General features: G+C 42.5%; 1 protein-coding gene across 2 annotated transcripts in view; it reads left to right on the top strand.

Annotated features, from left to right (window-relative positions):
• UNC5C (unc-5 netrin receptor C) overlaps nucleotides 1-20,469 on the top strand; it is a 368,853-nt gene that overhangs the window by 307,535 nt on the left and 40,849 nt on the right. Inside the window, exons 8-11 of one of the 2 annotated variants that reach the window (XM_054030965.1) lie at nucleotides 7,690-7,746; nucleotides 9,486-9,677; nucleotides 10,957-11,301; nucleotides 14,814-14,901. In XM_054030965.1, the coding sequence (XP_053886940.1) occupies nucleotides 7,690-7,746; nucleotides 9,486-9,677; nucleotides 10,957-11,301; nucleotides 14,814-14,901 (682 nt within the window). The remainder of the gene's footprint in view (nucleotides 1-7,689; nucleotides 7,747-9,485; nucleotides 9,678-10,956; nucleotides 11,302-14,813; nucleotides 14,902-20,469) is intronic. The other variant, XM_054030966.1, reaches the window with a different exon arrangement.

Raw genomic sequence — 20,469 nt, 5'->3', positions numbered from 1 at the left:
ACGCTGAGGAGTCTCATAATGTAGGAGAATCTCTGTGCTGGTATACAACACTCCCTCCTGGTTTCTCCCCACTCTGGTGAAGGGGAAATGATGGGTGTGTGCTGGACTGCAAAGGAGCATAGCTGGATTACACTAGCTCTAACTGGCATAATGGTCAGAGGGCCTAAAAGAGCCATTGCAGCCAGATTGCCCCCCCAGATTCAAGAGGACAAAAATCCACTTTTGTCCAACATCCCTCTGAAGTGTACTCAGCGGAGTCCTGGCACGCCCAAAGAAGTGGCCCACAGTCTTTAATTACTTGGTCTCAGACCATTTTTCAAATACAGCTTAACATCATACCATTTTTTGAACAACCTTAGATGCAGGTGTGCCATGGCCCCTCTTCTTCCCCGCCTCAGTGCATGAGGAAAGGAGCACGCTTTGCAGACAGTTGCAAGGTGCCACACCGGCTGTAGGACCCTACAATGGCTGTACTTCATAAAGCCTCAAGGGGACCTTGCTAGGACAGTGCAGCTTTGCACTGCAGGATCCCTAACCCTGAGAGTTTATCGCTCCTGTATTTTATTTCTTAATACAGGATGTGTTTTAGTGTCAAACATTAATGAATGTGCAACCTTAACCATGGCTTTCCAGCTGATTTATAGCAGGGACACCAATCCCTTTTCTAAAGCATTCATTCAGTACCCTTTCTACGAAAGCAAACAGATAAAAGCCAAAAAGAAAAACTGAGAAAACAAAGCAACTGTTTGTTTCTATGTAGGTATATTACAGCTCTCATCACACCTTTGATTTCATAGAGAAAGGTTAAAGCTTGATGTAGTAGCGTTTAAGTTTCTAAGAATTTTTTTAAATAGCATATTTTAAGTTGTATATATAATTGCAGATTCATTACTGATGTTAGGAGAATATTTTACTTTTCTGCTTTACCATAATAGAAAATAGAATACAACATCTGAAAAAGAAAAGAAAATACCCGCATCTTCCTTTAGTAAGTTGCTTGCATGACCATGCAATTCACAGTCTCCATTTTAGAGGAAGAATGAGATCATGGATCCAATCCTCCATTGGTATAAGAGTCGCTGGCATTACACCAGCAGAGAATTGTGTTGACTGGGTGCGCTTGTGTTATACATGCAGCACTTAAAGGAAGGAAATTCCAAGTGTTAATGCTGCTACATCAATATTAATTCAACCAATTTGTACATTTAATTGTATCCATTAATAACAAACAGTACTATACTGTATTACCATTTATAGTTAACCAGGGAAGTAGACATGCATGCACATGTGCAGTGTGGCTGAGTTAACGCTGTCAGGGCACCTTCAGCTTTGAGCACTACACTTGATCTGTCACCTCAAGTTTGCATTAACTAACACACTCGCCATGGTCAATGAAGGTTTAGATTGGAGTATGGGACAGAAATGGCATTAGTGTAGTTCAATGCTACAGCAGTGGGATTGCAAATACTGCAGGGTTGTGCTTATAGTGTTTTGAGAGCTCTTTCCATTGGAGTTTTTTTAAAAATGTGTATGGAAACATTCCTATTGGTTAAAGATTTTATGAAATATAAATTGGCGCTGATAATTTTGGTTGACAAAGTCACTTTAAAGTAAGGAAGGAAGATACTGCTGTTGAGCTTGCTGAGCTTGGAAGTAGCCGGGGATCCTTAACTGAAGCATCTTTAAAATAAGGGTAAATATGTGTCACTCAAACAACAACTCCACACACCAAAAAACCCCAAGGGCCTGATTCAGATGCCACTGAAGTCAAAGAAAAGACACTGATTCTGAATCTGAATTTGCTCAAACTTTTCAAAAGAATTTTCTGGGCTGAGACCAAGTGCAGAAAATTTCAGCCCCCCCAAAATTGAGAGTCACTGGAAAAGGAGATTTGAATGAAAGCTGAAAGCAACCTTTATGCTGGGCAATAGCCTACTCTACTATATGCATTCCTAGAAGAAACCACATAATACATGCTTTACTGAGTAGTATTCAAAGACTGGAATCAATTTTCATAGGTGGGTGCCTTAAGAGAATATCAAATCCTGCCTTTAGACACCCACATTTGAAATTATGTACCTACATCCCCATTTTGTATTACTTAAGTGCTGATTTGAGTGACCATATTTGGACTTTGGTTGTTGTGTTTAAGTACCTTGGTTTGAAAATATGTCCATCACAGCTTCATGATTCAGAATGTATTGACCTATCAGTAATGACATATTACTATTCCATTTACAATTCTGCATTCCTGTGTCAAAGCAGAGAAAGAAATAGCAGTGATTAAATGGTCGTGTTTCTCTTCTCCACCCTTGATGAGATTAAAGGGCAGTAACTTTGGAGTCCAGTAAAGGAAATACTGTTACATCAACATATAAATCCACCTGTTGAGTTCACTGCCACATGAGGGCATTGGAGACAGATAGTGTGGCTGGATTTTTGAAAGAACTGCATAATTTTATGACCATTGGTTACATCTGAAGCCTTGTGTGCAAGGTAAAGTACAGAGCATCTGCAGTTTAAAGATGGCTAATGATAGATTCAGATAGAGTGCATTAAAGTGAACAGGTAGATCTTGGATACTTTATTTATTCAAGTTTGTGCTATACAAATTAAAAGTGCCCATCATAAGCTCTGGGTGACCATGAGAACTCTTAAAATACATCTAAAAAAAAATGGACCCTAGTAATTACCTGCAGACAGAATTATCCTGGTAGCAGCATAAATATAACAAATATTTAATAAGACCCATTAACAAAATCACCAAGGAGCGCTCCCCCAACCACTCCCTAGCTTCACCCAACTCCCTGCGGGGAAGGGAGAAAAGATGGGCCTTGCAATATTCCCTGGAGGTTACACATTCTATTATGGATCAGAGTGAAGAAAGTTCCAAAGGTCCTCCCAGCATCCTTATTTGTTTTATACCATGGGGAGAGAGGCCGTCTCCTAGATAGGTAATGTCTCAAGTAGTTTTAGAGTTGCATAGATAAAAATCTACAGCTCAGAATCAATCCTGAACCAATAGGCAGCTAGTGTAGTTCATACAACATATGTTAGGGCAGGGACTCTCTTTTTGTTTGTACAGTGACTGGCACAATGGGGTCCTGGCCCATGGCTCCCAGGTGGTACTGCAATGCAAATAAATAATAATAATAATTATTATTATTATTAATATTTAACAATAGAGAATAAGTTAATGTGCTTGCAAAGAGAAATCTACTTAGCAAGTGGGCTGCTGAATTTTGCATCAGCTGTAGTTTCCAGATGGACTTAAACCATAGCTCCATGTAGATCGCAGTAGTCTAATCTTGAGGGACAAAGGATGTAACATGATGTAGTAGTATATAAGTCCACATCCCAGTAATGATTAGTGTAGGCCAAAAATTAGGAGATGCTAGGTTGGCTACTATGGACATCTCTGGAAATTTTGAAAAAGGACTCCAGGGAGTCAGTGTCATAACTTTTTGCATAATTACCTTTCAGAGTGATAAATTTTTCCATTCCCCATATATCCCATCTCTTAAAAAAAAAAGCCAAAGTATCTTTTGCATGAAGTGGGCTTTTCTTCTCCTCTGCAGATAAATTATTTTAAGGGACTTTTTGCCACATGAAGAGAAATCATCTCACTGTTTATTAATTCTGCTACCTTCCCACAAAGACAGGCTGTTGCCAGGGTACCATACGTCCAGAAATTTTGTCCACTTAATTACATCTTGGTGTCACTTACTTATTGCCTTTGGCATGAATCTGCTTCCTGGAGGTCAGAGCAGGAGAAAGGGAGTCAGGATTCTTGGTTTCTATTTCTGACTTTTGGGGGATAGCTACACTTACAAATTGCACTAATTTAATTAAATCAGTTTCTAAATCTATTTAGTTAAATCTGTGCAACCCTGTAAATCGGTTTAAGAATGACTGATATTGAAATTTAATTAATCTCAATGGATATAAGGCAGTCAAACGTCTTTTCTACCCACAAAAGTTAACTAGACCAGTACAACCCCCTAGTGGATTATATCAGTATAAAGGATGTTTAGATCAGTATTGCTATTCCCGTGGGGAAAGGGAATCAGTTATTAAGGTATAAGGCACCTTTATAACTTTCAGTTAAAAAAAAAAAAAAAGAAAGAAAAAAGATCACCCCTCACCACTTCCACTGAAACAGATATACTGGTACAAAAACTGTGTGTAGAACAGGCTGTAAACTCAAGGGACTTGCACCAATTTAATTAAATCAATTTAGAAATGAATTTAGTTGCATTAGTGCAATTTCAATATGTAGACATGGCCTCTGACTGACTCACTGTATGTGACTTTGGGCTAGTCAAATAACCTCTCTGTGTTACTATTTTCTGTATGTAAAATGGGGATAATAAATACCTCACTTTGAAAAGCATCTGAGATCTTCAGATGGAAGGGCCTATATAAGTGTAAAGTACAGTTATTCATATTTTTATTGTTCCAGCAGTAACACACACAAGAAATAAACAAAGCACCAAAAGAACTTTTGGAAATGTTATATTTCAAAACAAGCCAAGTGATGAGGCTTAAGTTACTTTCCTCAAAGCAAGTTACTGACTGTGAAACCTGCTGCTCAATGCATGAGTCAGCAGCACCAGCAGGAGAGTCAAAGCCTGTTAACAGCACCTTTCTTAGTTCCCCTTGTTTAAAATTAAAAACTAGAAGTCCCTTAGGTACTTGGCAAACAGCACTACTGATACAGCTGGTGTGGGGGGAGGGAAGATATCATTTTGCATGGCACTCACTCTGAAGATGGGAGGGAAGCCATTTTTCATTATCACAGTTACTAATCTCAGCAGGTTTGCCTCATTATCTGAAGAGAATGTCCTAGCTCATTGTTTGAGAGTGGGATCAGATGGGCCAGCATGAAAACCAACTGTCTAAAGAGATACCCGTGTTGTCATTCCGGAGGGTGGCAATAATTTCATATTCCCCACTGTCACTGTCATCAGAGTGTGTCCTTGAGCCTTCTGCTTGTCTCTACCATTTGAATTCTCTCCCTCTGTTAAAAGTGAAAGGAAAAGTTCTTTTTTTAAATCTGTTTAAAAGTGCAGTTTTACTTTGAATTGTGACTCTGAAAAAATGGCATGGGAGGGCTCCTTGCTTATTATCTCTCCGTGATTTCCAAAACAGTTATGTTCAATTGTTCTGCAAAATTCAACCTGGGCTCTGAAAGTTAAGCCTGGAATAAAGGTCATAAACAAGAATAAAAAAAATCTGCAGGCCTAAATTATACCCTCAATGGCACTTGTGCAAGCCAGTGTGGGTTTGCACAGATGCAGCTGACTGGAATTTAGTAACCAGTTCAGTTGCTGATGCACAGGAGGGAATAGAATCCAGCTGCTTTGTCTTAGATGTATTGGCTTTGAAAGGCTAGCAGGCCTAGCGAGCAGGAAAGCTTTATTTTTTCCATTTAAGTAAATAGATAGGACTTTCAATACTCACACACAGCAGATCTTCTGAATAAGATGATGCCAATATTTTAGAGCTGCCTTTTCATGAAAGTTCTACTGTTTTAAATTCATCAGTGGCAGAGCGTATATAGAGTTAGAAGTTGCAAATAAATATTTTTAACAAATAGAAATCTATGGTGTAGTCACAGCAGCATAAATTTGACCCAGCATATTTAAAATCATCTCTGTGTTTACTTACACACCAAGACCTGAATTCAGGTGGTTGTGTTTCTCCAACACAGATGATGCTATCAGTAACATCTAGAATAGTGCAGGTTTTGCAGCTCTTTGATCTCTTTTGAGTGGCAGTTACTATATCTCATCTATATCTCATAGCAAGGGTAACACAGGACTCTGAACTCAAAACTTGCCAGGTTAAAATATAACAAAAAACAACTTTTCAGTTCCCCTTTAATGCTGCATCATTTTTTTGGCTTTTAGGGAATTTTCCTATTATAGCGCCATCTATTGGCTGGTTTCCAAAAGGCAACTTTGACTGCCGCAGGAAGAACATCTAGGACTGAATTCTTCTCTCACTGAGTTTAATAAATCTAGAGCAATTCCACTGATGTCACACCAGTGTCACTGAGAGCAAATTTAGTCCTGGATCACCTCCCCATAATAGACCAAGATGTCTTCAGGTTTCCACCAAATCCCTGAAGTTTGCATATTGTATGGTGACACTGGTGCAGCTGCAAACACTAGCATGAACTTTCCCAACCATGGACTGACTAACTGTGCTCTCACTGCCCCAGACTTTCAGCAGTTGCTTGCCTGACTTCTCTCCTTAAGAAGAGCTCTTTGTAAGCTCAAAAGCTTGTCTCTCTCACCAACAGAAGTTGGTTCACCCACCTCGTCTCTCTTCTCTCCTTGCATCCTTTTCATGTCCTAAACTCCAGTGTTATGAGTTCACTAGTACGAGAGAGAAACAATTAAAAATGCAAACAGGCAAACCTGCCTCAAGGAATCATACAAATGAGTGAGGAATATAATATTTATAAAAGTAAGCGCAAGCCTGGAATCATTGCTGGGAAATAAGGCATAATGCTGTCCCATGGTGCTGCAGCAAAGCGCCTCTATCATAAAGAATACCTCTGCCTGCCTCTAGTATTTCAATTAACAGCATGGTTATGTGACAGGTAGTTAGCTTTCATAAACACTTGGTATTTTTATAGTACAGCTTTAAAAGTGCCACAGCCTGAGCACAGGAAAGGGAGTCAGGCCCTCCGAAGTTCTCATTTCAGCTCTGACAATGGGGCATGTCATTTACCTCTCCAGACATGATTGACTTCTATGGGATCAATCTTGGACCCTCTGACTCATTTTCTGCATTGGTAAAAAGGGAATAAAATAAATGCCTACTTCATAGGGTTATTGCGCCAACCAGCTAGAGCAACTGGAAGAGAAAAAGTGCTACTATATTATTGTAGGAGATGGAAAAGAAATAAAAGAAAGAAAGAGATTACTGTTACTGTTGATCTGTTTTGGAATAAAACTGAATTACGTTATGATTTTATCAATATTACACTATGCCTTCAAAGATTTAAAATAAATAACTTTATGACCCCAGGTCCTCTATTGATTTTATAATGATTTCAAATCGAACACATTCAGTTTCCAGTTCAATTTGCTTGCACCCTGTGGAATTCCTATTGGATTCCTATTAGAGACAGGATAAAATAATTCCAAGGAAATCCAAAAAGAGGGTTTTCTTTATGGGTTTGCTCAGCAAATGGGTATTTAACCTCTGACCAATGACGACAAGTCTCCTTTAGCTCTATTAGACCAACAGCAAGCCACTATAATTAAATAAAAAAACTGTTTAGAGCCCTACTGAAAATGTCCTGGGAATTAAACCATATGGCAGGGGTAGGGAAAAAAGACTTTCCATATGCTAATGATGCTTGATGTCTGAAATAAATTAGATCCATTAGAGTTTATGCTCAATAAAAGAAAGACTTTAAGCACTCCAAAGTTAGTGACTCGAGACCGATTTTGGCTCTGAAATTCAATCTGCCTACTTATTAATTCTTAGTGAGGCTCTGAAGCAGACAGGAGATGCAAAATCATAATTCTGTGCTGAATCGGAATTGTAAAGTACCATAGGTTTCTTTTCCTTCTTTTTTTTAATTAAACCATTTTTCATGCTTTCCTTTTTTTGTTTCCCCTCATTAATTTGATTTTGTTCCCATTTTTGTTTAATTTCTTTCTTTTTAAGGTTTCATTTATCCTATTTCAACTGAACAGAGAACCCAGAATGAATATGGATTTTCTTGTAAGTTTAATGTTTGATTTTATGTTTCTGATTACTGATGTGATGCTGTTACTTGATTCAAGATTTACTTTTAGCCCAGCTACATGTGCATCGGGAAAGAGGGGCCTAATGGACAGCGTGACTTGCATCCTGCTTGCTTAATGGGAGGCAAGGAGTGGCAGTGTTACAATTGTCAATAGACTCATGTGAGAGAGAGAAAGTGGGTGAGTTCATATCTTTTATTGGACCAACTTCTGTGGGTGGAAGAGACAAGCTTTTCAGCTACACAGAGCTCTTCTTTGGACTTCAAGTCTGTTTAGCTTGAAAGCTTGTCTCTTCCACCAACAGACAATGGTCCAATAGAAGATATTATCTCACCCACCTTGTCTCTCTCATGTCCTGAGACTGACACGGCTACAACAACACTGCAGTCAGCTCATGTGGCATGATAACTGTCCTCATTAATAGGTGGATAAAGGAAAGGGGATAAGCTGGTGCTTGAAAGCCAGAAATCAAAGGGAGAAGCTTATTCATATCTGAGGAGGAGTAGGAAACTGTCAAATATGAAATTATTATAAACGTTAAAAAGAGAGAGACAATATGGAGGAGATATAGCATCTTCAGGCTGGAACTCAGAATTCTGCTTCCTGAGAACCTGTTGATGGACTCTCTCTTGCATTTTGAACAATGGAGATTTTAAGAAAACATAATAGCTAAGACCAGATAGAGTTTGATCAGTCCCTTTCAACATCTGCCATATCTCTGCAAGGCAGACTGGCTTACACCTTGGGAAAGCAGAGAACAAAAAAATTGTTTCACATGCTCTAAATTAAACCAAAATAGTGTATGAGAAAGATTTGATCTGTTTGCAGTTTCTTCGCTTGGTATGCTTCTTCTAATAGTGGAATATTTCGCTACACACATAACGCATAATTTTTGATCATGTATTCAGGCCTTTTGGAAACATATCTGGTAGAAAGTGGTGCTAGGTATTACCCTGGGATTAGTGCAGAAGTTATGGTACAAACAGGTAGCGAAAATCTCATGGGCAGGCCTTGTTCCCAAAGGAGAGCTACAGTGAACTTGGCTTCCTTTTGTAAATTACGGTATTCCTTGTTGAATTTTGCTTTCAGTAGATGGTGCTTGCTTCAGCATTTGTCCAAGCATTTGTCTCATTCCACTAATGAGATCTCAGCATTTGTTTTGCTCTATTTTTGCAGGTTTTTTGTCTCAAATGGGGTGTAGGGGGAGGTAGGACGTGCTCTGGAAAGAAACTAATGACTTGGAATATTACACTTAGAAAAATATTCTAACTCAGTACACACACATTATCAGGACATGCCAGGCGTGTCCACAAAAAGTGGCCTTTTATTTTTAAAGTAAGACGTGAAGTAAAAAACCTTTTTGTTATCCAATGTACCACTAAATTAACATTGAATTTTTCTTCAGGAATTGATATGGTGTTATACCCTGTTTAGCTAAATTTGCTTTATAAGTCTAGTTATAAATGGTTTGTTATGCTGCCTAGTTACTAGATAGATAGATATATAAAGCATGAGAAAATAGCTAAGAAAAATCTAGGATCATTTTTCCTCTGAAAGGGAACAGCCCAGTTATACAGCTTTGGAGATGGATTTTCAGTTAACCTATAAAAAAGGTAACAAATGTCAAAAGGAAACGACAGTAATACGGATGTATACTCTTGGAAATTCCTGTGACCAGATACCGCTGAACAAAGTTTAATTCTTTTGTCCCTCCAGCTGCTCCTGACTCAGATGACGTAGCTCTCTACGTTGGCATTGTGATAGCTGTAATCGTGTGCCTAGCTATTTCAGTGATTGTGGCACTGTTCGTGTATCGGAAGAACCACCGTGACTTTGAGTCAGATATTATAGACTCCTCGGCACTGAATGGCGGATTCCAACCTGTTAACATCAAGGCTGCAAGACAAGGTTAGTTGTCATTTCATTTCATGTAGATCAATTCAGGCAGATGCTGTAAGGAAATGGTCTTCAGGGTTGTATGAATTATATTCACTGGATGCTAGTTGCCCCTTCATAGAAAAAAAGAAAGGTTATGCTCATTTGTTTCTTATAGTCAAGTGCTAAAATCTTATGCTGGGATTTTTCAGACCTACTCTAGAGCATGAAACAGAGGAGTATAAACTTCAGGAGAAAAGGAGTGAGAGGGACACACAGAGACATGTAGAAATAAGGGTTTGTGTATAAGTCAGTAGCAAATACACCATTGGCTACAACAGAAACAGGACTCATTCTACCATGTCTTAGAATAATACTCTAATAAAGTAATTCCATCACATTATATTTCTCATTTTACTGTCTGATAATCATATTTACTGTGACCTCTCTGTCTGCATGGAGAGATGTGTGGGAGGTATTTACTACTGAGAGATGAGACATTGCTCTGGCGCAAGATTCAGTGGGTGGAAAACATAACAAATTTCTGTCACCAGTTAATAATAGCATAATTATTTGCAGACATCATCAGACAGAAAATGAACACACAAAGCCAAGACTGGCTCTTGGAAGCTATACATTTGGGCTGAACCTTCTGGCTTTTGATGTCATTCTTTGAGTATTAAAGTTACATCAAGAAAAAAGTAAAACTGGGTAGAGAGTTGTAAAAATGGAACATTAGCAGGAGCAGCACTTTCTTTGCCAAGGATTTGTTTAAAGCTAAGCTGCAGAAGGCACTGTACAACATACCGTTGGTGACAATCCTGCGCTGGCTGTGGGTGATGAGGAAGATGACACCATAGGTCTTTTCTATCTCTTCTTTCTATCATTCTGTCTTTGGACTGGTTGAATAAATAGGCTAATGATTCTCATACTTAGCATTTATGGAAGGAAAACTAATTAATAAAACTGGTTTTGTCAGAGAGAGTCTCTTGTACTGAGGCCTGGCATGTCATATTTGAAGTCAGAGTACAGACTGGAAAAGAATACAGGTTAAAAATCCTTGGAGTAGGGTTGCACTTCAGTTTTGTGCAATTAGATTCCATAGCGATAGGGCCTATGTAAACCCCTGGAGATGTGTGGATGGATACAAAAGGAGAAGAATATCAGTCCATTAGGGCTTTGCTCATCATTCCCTTCAATATGAAGACACAAATAGAATGGCACCACTAAATCTTCACCCAGAAGGAAGTCTTCAGTGAAGGGGATACAGCCGTGGGTAATACTTTGTTGTTTTTTCTCATTTCCAACACAGATCTCCTGGCAGTGCCACCAGACCTCACATCTGCTGCAGCCATGTACAGAGGTCCTGTCTACGCCTTGCATGATGTCTCTGATAAAATCCCAATGACCAACTCTCCAATCCTTGATCCACTGCCCAACCTGAAGATCAAGGTCTATAGTACCTCGGGTGCAGTCACCCCACAGGACGACCTGTCCGACTTCTCATCCAAGTTATCCCCACAGATAACTCAGTCTCTGCTGGAAAACGAGACCATGAACATGAAAAACCAGAGTCTTGCTCGACAAACAGACCCATCATGCACTGCTTTTGGCACCTTCAACTCCCTTGGAGGTCACCTAATCATTCCCAATTCAGGTAAGTATTGCACTTATCAGCTTCAGAGGTACCTAATGAGATTTCAAAAGTGGTGGTTGTTTGGTGGTTTTAAGCAATGCCATCTCTCTGTTCTTTTAGGCAGAAAAAACAAGGTCACCCCTTGGAATCTGCCTTTTCTATGTTTAGCCCAAACAGCATTTTTTTTTCCATTCAGGTTTACTCAGCTATTTCACATATCCTTTCCCAAAAGTCCTGGCCTTCTTTAACAACAAATCAGAAGACTGTGACCACTTCCTTCAGAAATATTAGACCTCAGAACTTCCCTGTGTGAAGTGGGATTCAGTATCCTTGACCTTTTCCTTTCATACAGATCCCCAAAATAAACCAAACAACCCAACTTCAAGCCAGAAAGCCTCACTTTTGTTATTATGCATAAAAAGGACAAATTAATTAGAAAACAAATCAGTTGTTCCAGTTCCAGTTTGCTGCAGACTGTGCAGTGCTGAAGCAAGACAGCAGAATACTAATTTTCTGCAGGTGATTGAATAGTTTGCCTAACAGAGATTACATAGCAAAGGAAACCAGGACATTATGTGTGTCTTTTTCATATTTCTTTATTAGAAGCTTTTCAGGAACTGCACAAGTTAGTAAAGAAAAAAAAAACTAAGTTCTGTTTACAGCGTGGAAAATGGCTACGCTGTTATTTAGCTGGATAGTAGGACCCCAGTTAACCAAAATTTTCAGTTAATCCAACTTCAGTGTGATGGCCTATTAAGAGAAGTGGCCTGGGGTGGATATTCAAATCTGCTAGAATATAGGGTTACCATATTTTGTGCCTCCAAAAGGAGGACACTCCACGGGGCCCTGGCCCCGCCCCCAGCCCCGCCCCCTCCCCCGCCCCAACTCCGCCCCCTCCCCAAAGTCTCTGCCCCCTCCCCTGCTTCCCGCGAACATTTGATTCGCGGGAAGCCTGGGCAGGTAAGGAGGGTGTGGGGGGAGGAGGTGCGGCCCAGGCTGGCCCCCCCGGCGGCTCCAGCCTGGGTCGGCTCGGGCCCTGGGGTGCCGGCCCTGGCCCCCGGCCGACCACCCCCGGCCCGCCCAGCACTGCCGGCCGGCCCCCGCCGGCCCAGCGCACCCCCCCGGCGGCCCGACCCCGGCGGCCCGACCCCGCAGCCCAGCGCACCCCCCCGGCGGCCCGGCTCCCGGCCCGACCCCCCGGCTCCCGGCCCGACCTCCCGGCCCCGCGGCCCAGCGCACCCCCCCGGCGGCCCGGCTCCCGGCCCGACCCCCCGGCTCCCGGCCCCGCGGCCCAGCGCACCCCCCCGGCGGCCCGGCTCCCGGCCCGACCCCCCGGCTCCCGGCCCCGCAGTCCCCCCCGGCCCCGCGGCCCAGCGCACCCCCCCGGCGGCCCGGCTCCCGGCCCGACCCCCCGGCTCCCGGCCCCGCGGCCCAGCGCACCCCCCCGGCGGCCCGGCTCCCGGCCCGACCCCCCGGCTCCCGGCCCCGCGGCCCAGCGCACCCCCCCGGCGGCCCGGCTCCCGGCCCGACCCCCCGGCTCCCAGCCCCGCGGCCCAGCGCACCCCCCCGGCGGCCCGGCTCCCGGCCCGACCCCCCGGCTCCCGGCCCCGTGGCCCAGCGCACCCCCCCGGCGGCCCGGCTCCCGGCCCGACCCCCCGGCTCCCGGCCCCGCGGCCCAGCGCACCCCCTCGGCGGCCCGACCCCGCGGCCCCGGCCCGGCTCCCGGCCCGGCACCGCGACCCCGGCCCAGCCCTCCCTCCCGATTTTCCCGGACATGCCCGGCTTTTGGGGGATTTCCCCCCGGACGGGGATTTGAGCCCCCAAAAGCCGAACATGTCCGGGAAAATCCGGACGTATGGTAACCCTACTAGAATACCAAATCTTCACCACATTCAGGGCCAGCTTCTTAAATGCTCAACACCAGCAACCAGGGCCAGATTTAAAAAAAAAACAAAAAACGCAACTCTGTTCCTAATGAAATGGTTAGATTTTCAAAACCCCTTCGCCTCTGGTGATCCCTATTCTTCTTACTGGATGCTGAATGCTTTTGAAAATTTAATCTGTTTCATTTATGGGCCTAAATGGGTGCTGAGCTGCTCTGGTGAAAAAAAAATCTGGCCTGACTGTGGTTTGCTGAGTTCTGTTCAAAATCTAGTCTATCGTGCTGTAGACTTGAAGTTCAGGCTCTTCTTGTTAGAGGTCCAGTTTGTTCTCAGGTTACTTTCCACTATGCTTTCCACATGTAGTGCAAAGTCTGTTAGACATACATAATTTAATTCACATATTAACTTCAGTTTGTAGGTGAAAAAGTACATATCTATTGCTAGGAGCACTTTAAAAATAATTAAAACAAACAGAAACAAATCTATCCATCAGCTATAACCCAATACAGTGGGCTGTCTATACAGCTTCCAGTAATATTTACCCACCAATTAACAGTCAAAAGTCCCTATAATCCCTCCCTTGTACATCTGAGGAAATACATGGGTGAGGCAGCATGCCCAGAAGCTTAATGTATCTGGGCTGTGACAAACCCACAGGGAAACGAGTTCCAAAGTCAAAAGGCATTCATGAAAAACAGCCTGCCAGCTGTACCCTCCCTTTTATAACAGGGGGGAGGGACTCCAGCTCAAACACATCTACTGGTCACAAGAGTGGATGTATTGTATATAGAGAGAGGTGGTCTCATGTAACCAGGCCCCAAACTATTCATATATCGATGAGGACTGTCCAGTGCATTATTTTGTAAGGCCAGTTCTTCTTCTTCTTCTCTCTCTCTCATACACACACACACACACATATCCTTGTGAATATTCTGTTCATAGGTTTGCTTCAGCTGTCTAGTTATAATTTTTTGCAGGAGAAACTGAAATCCCTATCATAGATTTCTGATCACTCCAGTTCAGCAATGGCAGCTGGTCCAGAATTGCCCGGCTGCGTGGACTACTGAGTACTTGTGCCTCATGGCACATCACTAATTGCCACTAACTTGTGTTCAGTGCAGGGCAGACTTGACTGGGTATTGGAATTCTGGACCACTCTTTATGAATGGATATATAAGGGATGTCAAGTATCCCCATTTTGTCCTAACTATTGTGTAATTAGAAGTTAAGTACATCTAAACACAGATGCTGACCACATGACCAGCTCCTCCCAAAAATAAATGGTTCTTGTTGTTTCCTGGGCCAGCATTCTGCTGTTTGGGGATTTTGTTGTTGTTTTTTATTAAAAAAGAAATGCCTGGGAAGAGATGTTCCATTACAGCTGTTTGAAATTTTAGACAGAGTTGTTGGTTTTCCCCACATTTTACAAGGTAAGCAACAGAGTAACCATCTGTTTGTTCCTTAAATAAAACAAAAGGGGAAGGAAAATATCCAGTTCTCCACTCCAGTAATTCAAAACAGACAATGGGAGGCACCAGGGAGACCCAGCATGTAGGACTTCGTCTTCAAAATCTCCTGTCATTCTTCGTCAGAGACCTGGTTGCCTTTCTTTCTCCGTTTCCTTTTATTTGTGTCTCTTCTGTTTTGCAGGCGTAAGTTTGCTGATCCCTGCAGGGGCTGTTCCCCAGGGAAGAGTATATGAAATGTATTTGACAGTTCACAGGAAGGAGAACATGAGGTAAAAGACTCTACTTGGAGTGCATTTGCTTGAGCACTAATTATGGAGAACGGGATGGGAGAAAATGTACTAACTAAAATCTCTGATCAGCAGATATTTATGCAAAGCCAATTGTGTTGAGGCTGCTTATTGGTTTTAAAGCAGACAGGTGAGAGCTGAGGATAACCTGGCCACAGAGCGAGCTCTGATATTTGCTTTTTATAGGTTCTGCAAAAAGCTTTCAAGCTTAGGGGAAGCTGAATCCAAGTTAGAAGTGAGAATAATGCAGTAGCAAGAATTAAGAGCAGCAGGAAGTGTGTCTGGTAACCTGTTGCAAAGGGCCTTCGCTCAGTTGAATAGAAGAGGGGAAAGGGCTGCATGCTCCATGCTACCCTGGGGAACACAAATCCTTGTGGAGGAAGAAGTGGTTGGGAAAGGATAAGAGGGTACACTGGGCTGTCCATAGGGATGCTGTAGCCTGTGCATTGCCTCCTGTGCTCACCAGAGAGCACAAGGAGGGACTGAAGCACAGTTTTGAGGCATGGCTGCTTCCCTTGGGTCACTGCAGCTCCAATCTACCCCCTATTCAGAGCCGAGGCTACATGTCGCAATTAGCACAGGCTTGCCAATCTTGTGTGCCTGTGCTACTCTCTGGGTTTCAAGCTACTTTGTCAGCATATCACCTCTCTAGAATTCCCTGCCACTTTCCCAGCCAAATGGGAGGCACTTTCCAGCTGAGCCTCATAGACCCCTCACCAGGCCCATCCCATGCCTTTCTCTTCAAAAGACCTACTCTAAAGAGGGTCATCACTGGAAGAAATTCCTTCCCTCCCTGGCTCCCAGCTCGTTTGCAGTCTTGACACAAGCTTCTGAAAAGCAGATGTGAAGCTGAGAAAGACATGCTAAGTGTTAAGCCAGGATTATGACGCAGCCTTCTGATGGCCTGTTCAAATGGTTAATTATTATCATCACCATCAAATTTCTAGCAAGCTGTCATTTTATGAAAGTACTTGCTAGTTAACTCACTAAAATATGATTCAGAATGTGGACAGAGTCTGAGGTAAGGTAAAATTTTCAGAAGCACCTTAGTGATTAAAGGAGACTAAGCACCATTTTCAAAAGGGACTTAAGCACTTTGGAACCTAAGGGAGAGACTTTCAAAGGCCCAGATGATATTTAGGCACATACACTTAGGTGCCTAAGTGTCTTTTGTGACTTTGAAGATCTCTCCTTAAGTCTCGGTGAAAGACAATGAGACTTAGGTTTACAAGTGCCCAAGTCACGTAGGGATAGATTTACAAAAGTGTTTAGGTGTCAAAAGATGCATGTAGATGCCTAGTGGGATTTTCAAAAGCACCTAAGCAAGTGCAGTGTACCTTCATAGTCATTTTTTTCAATCCGACTGGGCTCCTCTCTGCATCTTTTACAAATAGCTTTGTAAATGAGGCTCCTAGGCATTTTTGAAAGTTTTACCCATAATACCTAGTGGTTCTAACAGAGGGCTGAGAGTGAGAGCTTCCAGTCTGATATTCTCCTCTCTTTGTGTAACCTTCTCTGTGACCCTAGGACAAGTTACTTAGGGCTAGATTATTACCTGTGGCACAACTTCAGAGCCTGGGGTGAGACATAGGCTACACCACCCCAGGAAGAGTGATTCAACACTGTCATTCTGAGACACACTGCTGAATCACAATACCTTACCTCCTCCCTTCTTGCTCCCATGGAATAACAATTTTCAGCTGCCCTATACCATTAGAAAAATATTATCTAACCCTGCGCTGGCTCAGCTACTCCAGCCAATGAGTAGGGAATGGAGCCAAGGCTCTACCTGTTCCCCACACCTCTCTGCCCACCTGCTCAAGGGAGGAAATGTAGTCCTGCTTACTCCTAGACACCCAGACACAGGGGCTAGGTAACTGGCATCCTGATATACAAAAATGCTTCTTACTCCTTACTTCCCTGCATGGGCATGTGGTCCATGTCACAGTCTGGCCCTTAATGTTGGCAGAAAGGAGGCCTAAAAGGGCAAGGTATTACTAGCAGCAATTTGAGCAAGCCGCTGAAGAGAAAGGAGAAATCCTATTCTTTAGGTGTGGAATAACATGCACAAAGACTAAATGACAAATGTAAAACTAAATAATCATTACACGGTGTTATGCCTCTTTCTTCTCCTTATAGCTAAATCCATTTTTTGGCTCAGCCCTTTGATAGTGTTTGTTATGCCCTTAGCCACAGCTGTTTATACACCGTACAATAGTGAGCCCTGTTCTCTGGCTTGGTAGTCTTTTGAACCACTCTAAACATAATCTGTTTAAAGAAAAATTAAATAAAAAAGACCTTCATGCTTACATTATTCATGCCCTCTGTTTTGAAAATGGCTAATTACAAAAATGGCCTTATCTATATTCACAGCCCATGTTGATTTTTTTCATGTTACGTTGGGCTATATTTTTTTAAAAGACTAGCAACCTGTACTGAAAAAGTGTCCATCTTTTGCAGAGGGAAACTATAGCTAATCCAAGGAGACTTTCCTGTGCCTTTATTTGAATGGTGCGGCTGAGATAGTGTCCTACATTAAATTTTTCTGCCCTTCTCCACTCTGTTTTACTTCCTTCTGGAAGGCGGGGGTGTGCGCAAATGAGTCACCCAGAAATTACTCCTACTAGTTCTTCTTCAGATATGGAAAGAATCAATGCCTCTTCTCCCATTCAGTGATGGGCACCCAACGTGGCAGGCCAATCCTTGTTTTTACTTCCCTTTAAGGGCCATCAAATCCACTCTACATGGTTCATGATAGCAGTTGCACTGCAGGTGGTACTGTGCATAAAACCAGCATGGAGAGGACATGTTTAAAGTAGTGCTACCTGAGAAGAAGAATGAATGTGGATGTGGGTGTATGAAGGCATGAATGGGAGGAGGAGGTCTTGCAGTTGCAGGAAAGATTTTGTGAGAGAGGAGAACACTGAGCTCAAATATGCCATGGAGGAAGCAGAGCACATCATACATATATGGAGGTACCAGTTGACTCTAGGGGGACTTGTCATAGGCTCATTTCACTGGGTGATCAGATATAGTAAAGAGTATGCAGAGCATAATGAGATGGTTCAATCCCAGTCCGCTACATTACTTTCTCCAGAGGGGAAGATGGCCGGCCAGCCATTCGCAGCCTCTTCCCAGATTCATGTATTGCAGAAAAGCCTGCTGAGGCCCAATACCTCCTATGCCGTATGTCACATCAGGCTGGTGCCAACTGAGATTCCTAATAAGGGGACCGCTAAGTGATCGTGGATAATTCAGATATATATTTGACTTCGATTTTTTCCAGCACCTCTTTAAAACTCCAGGCTCTCCACACTTTCTAAAATCAACAGTATGTACAATATTTAACATGAGCTACTTAGGCCTAGATTTGTAAAGGTATTTATGCACTCAGTGTTGAAACACCTAATTGATTTAGGAGCTTAAATCTCATCTCAAAAGGGATTTAGGCACGCAGAAGCCAAAATCCTATTGACAGATTCTAGGATTTAAACTCTTAAGTACCTAAATCACTTTTGAAAATGAGATTTAGACCCTAAATCAGTTAGGCCTTGCAATGCTGAACACAGCAACCCCTAAATACTTTTAAAAATCTGGGCCTTATTGCATTCTCTGTAACCATTCCTAGAGCACTTAGAACAGCCCCAGACCCCGTCAATGACTTCCCCAGACCCCTCATATTATATTACATATTAAGAACATAAGAACGGCCATACCGGGTCAGACCAAAGGTCCATCTAGACCAGTATCTTGTCTACCGACAGTGGCCAATGCCATGTGCACCAGAGGGAGCGGACCTAACAGGCAATGATCAAGTGATCTCTCTCCTGCCATCCATCTCCATCCTCTGACAAACAGAGGCTAGGGACACCATTCCTTACCCATCCTGGCTAATAGCCATTAATGGACTTAACCACCATGAATTTATCCAGTTCTCTTTTAAACGCTGTTATAGTCCTAGCCTTCACAACCTTCTCAGGTAAGGAGTTCCACAAGTTGACTGTGCGTTGCGTGAAGAAGAACTTTCTTGTATTTGTTTTAAACCTGCTGCCTATTAATTTCATTTGGTGACCCCTAGTTCTTGTATTATGGGAATAAGTAAATAACTTTTCCTTATCCACTTTCTCCACATCACTCATGATTTTATATACCTCAATCATATCCCTCCTTAGTCTCCTCTTTTCCAAGCTGAAGCGTCCTAGCCTCTTTAATCTCTCCTCATATGGGACCCATTCCAAACCCCTAATCATTTTAGTTGCCCTTTTCTGAACCTTTTCTAGTGCCAGTATATCTTTTTTGAGATGAGGAGACCACATCTGTACGCAGTATTTGAGATGTGGGCGTACCATCGATTTATATAAGGGCAATAATATATTCTCATATATTATAACACCATAGTCACCCAGGATCCAACCCATCAACCTGTCCCCTCCTCAAACACCCAGGAACAGCAAGGTGGTGAATTTAATGAGCAGCACATGGGTGCAGCAAGTTAGCTTGCAGTGCTAAAGAAACCCAGAAAAGAATAATACATAAAGGACTAGCTTCAGACATTCACTTTTTAAGGAGAAGTTTGTGGCCTTGGGTTTGGTAAATATACCCTTGGAAATCCTGAGGAGTTTAACTTTGTGTGTACCCTGCATAGATATTTTCAACAAACAGATCAAAATAACTTATGGGAAATGTATTGTGCCTAGACTGAAAAATCCTTTAGAGCATTTCCAGCTGATGACATTTGAAAGTCCAAATATGAAACTATAATATGGGATTTATAATGGAAACTTTGAGCCAAAACCTGCTCTCAGATATATGAGTGTAACTGGGAACAGAATTTGGTCCTCTTAGACTTACTCTAAGTAACATAGCTAGAGCAGCACAGAGTTTCAGCCTCCTATATTACATGCTTGGGGATATATCTGCACCCCCCTGAGATTTAGTTCACACTTGTTTCAGAAAAATATGAAGCAATTCTAATAGCTCAAGCTAAATCAGGAAGTCTGTTATTCCTCAAAGACCTGCTAATCCCATCCCTCTCTTTCCTCCCATGCTTTTCTAAACTCTTCCCCTCTAGATCTATTTTGCAGGAGTCCTCTAGAAACTAGAATTTGACAGAGTTCCCTCCACAACCTAATAATGCTGTTCTTTCCGTTGACTGAAAGGACTGGGTGTCAGAGCACTGTGAGGCTTTTCTTTCATTTCCTCCCCATTAAAGTGTGTGAGAGCAGGAAGATCTCTGTGAAAACTTTACCTTTCCTGCAGTGAAGTGCAGCTTTAATAGTTCATAATAATTGCTGGTGGTCCTTCAAGGCAGTCACAGGGTAGTTGTTTTCTGTAAATGTGTTAGGGTGGGGACAGGCAAGAGTGGTTTTCTCTATTTACAGCTTTCTAGCCGGATGTTTTTCTATTACTCTGCAGTACGCTTATATGCTTTATTCCTATTGCTTTGAGCAGGGTGGGATCCCATTGGGCAATTGCAGAGCTGAGTGAAGCTTTCGTGTTGACCTTAAACCCAATTGAACTAAGCCAGAGTTGAATGTTCACTATGTTTGT

This window comes from Malaclemys terrapin, chromosome 5 (assembly GCF_027887155.1).
Source record: "Malaclemys terrapin pileata isolate rMalTer1 chromosome 5, rMalTer1.hap1, whole genome shotgun sequence".
NCBI classification, from domain to species: Eukaryota; Metazoa; Chordata; order Testudines; family Emydidae; genus Malaclemys; species Malaclemys terrapin.
This window is presented reverse-complemented; position numbering and strand designations above follow the sequence as displayed.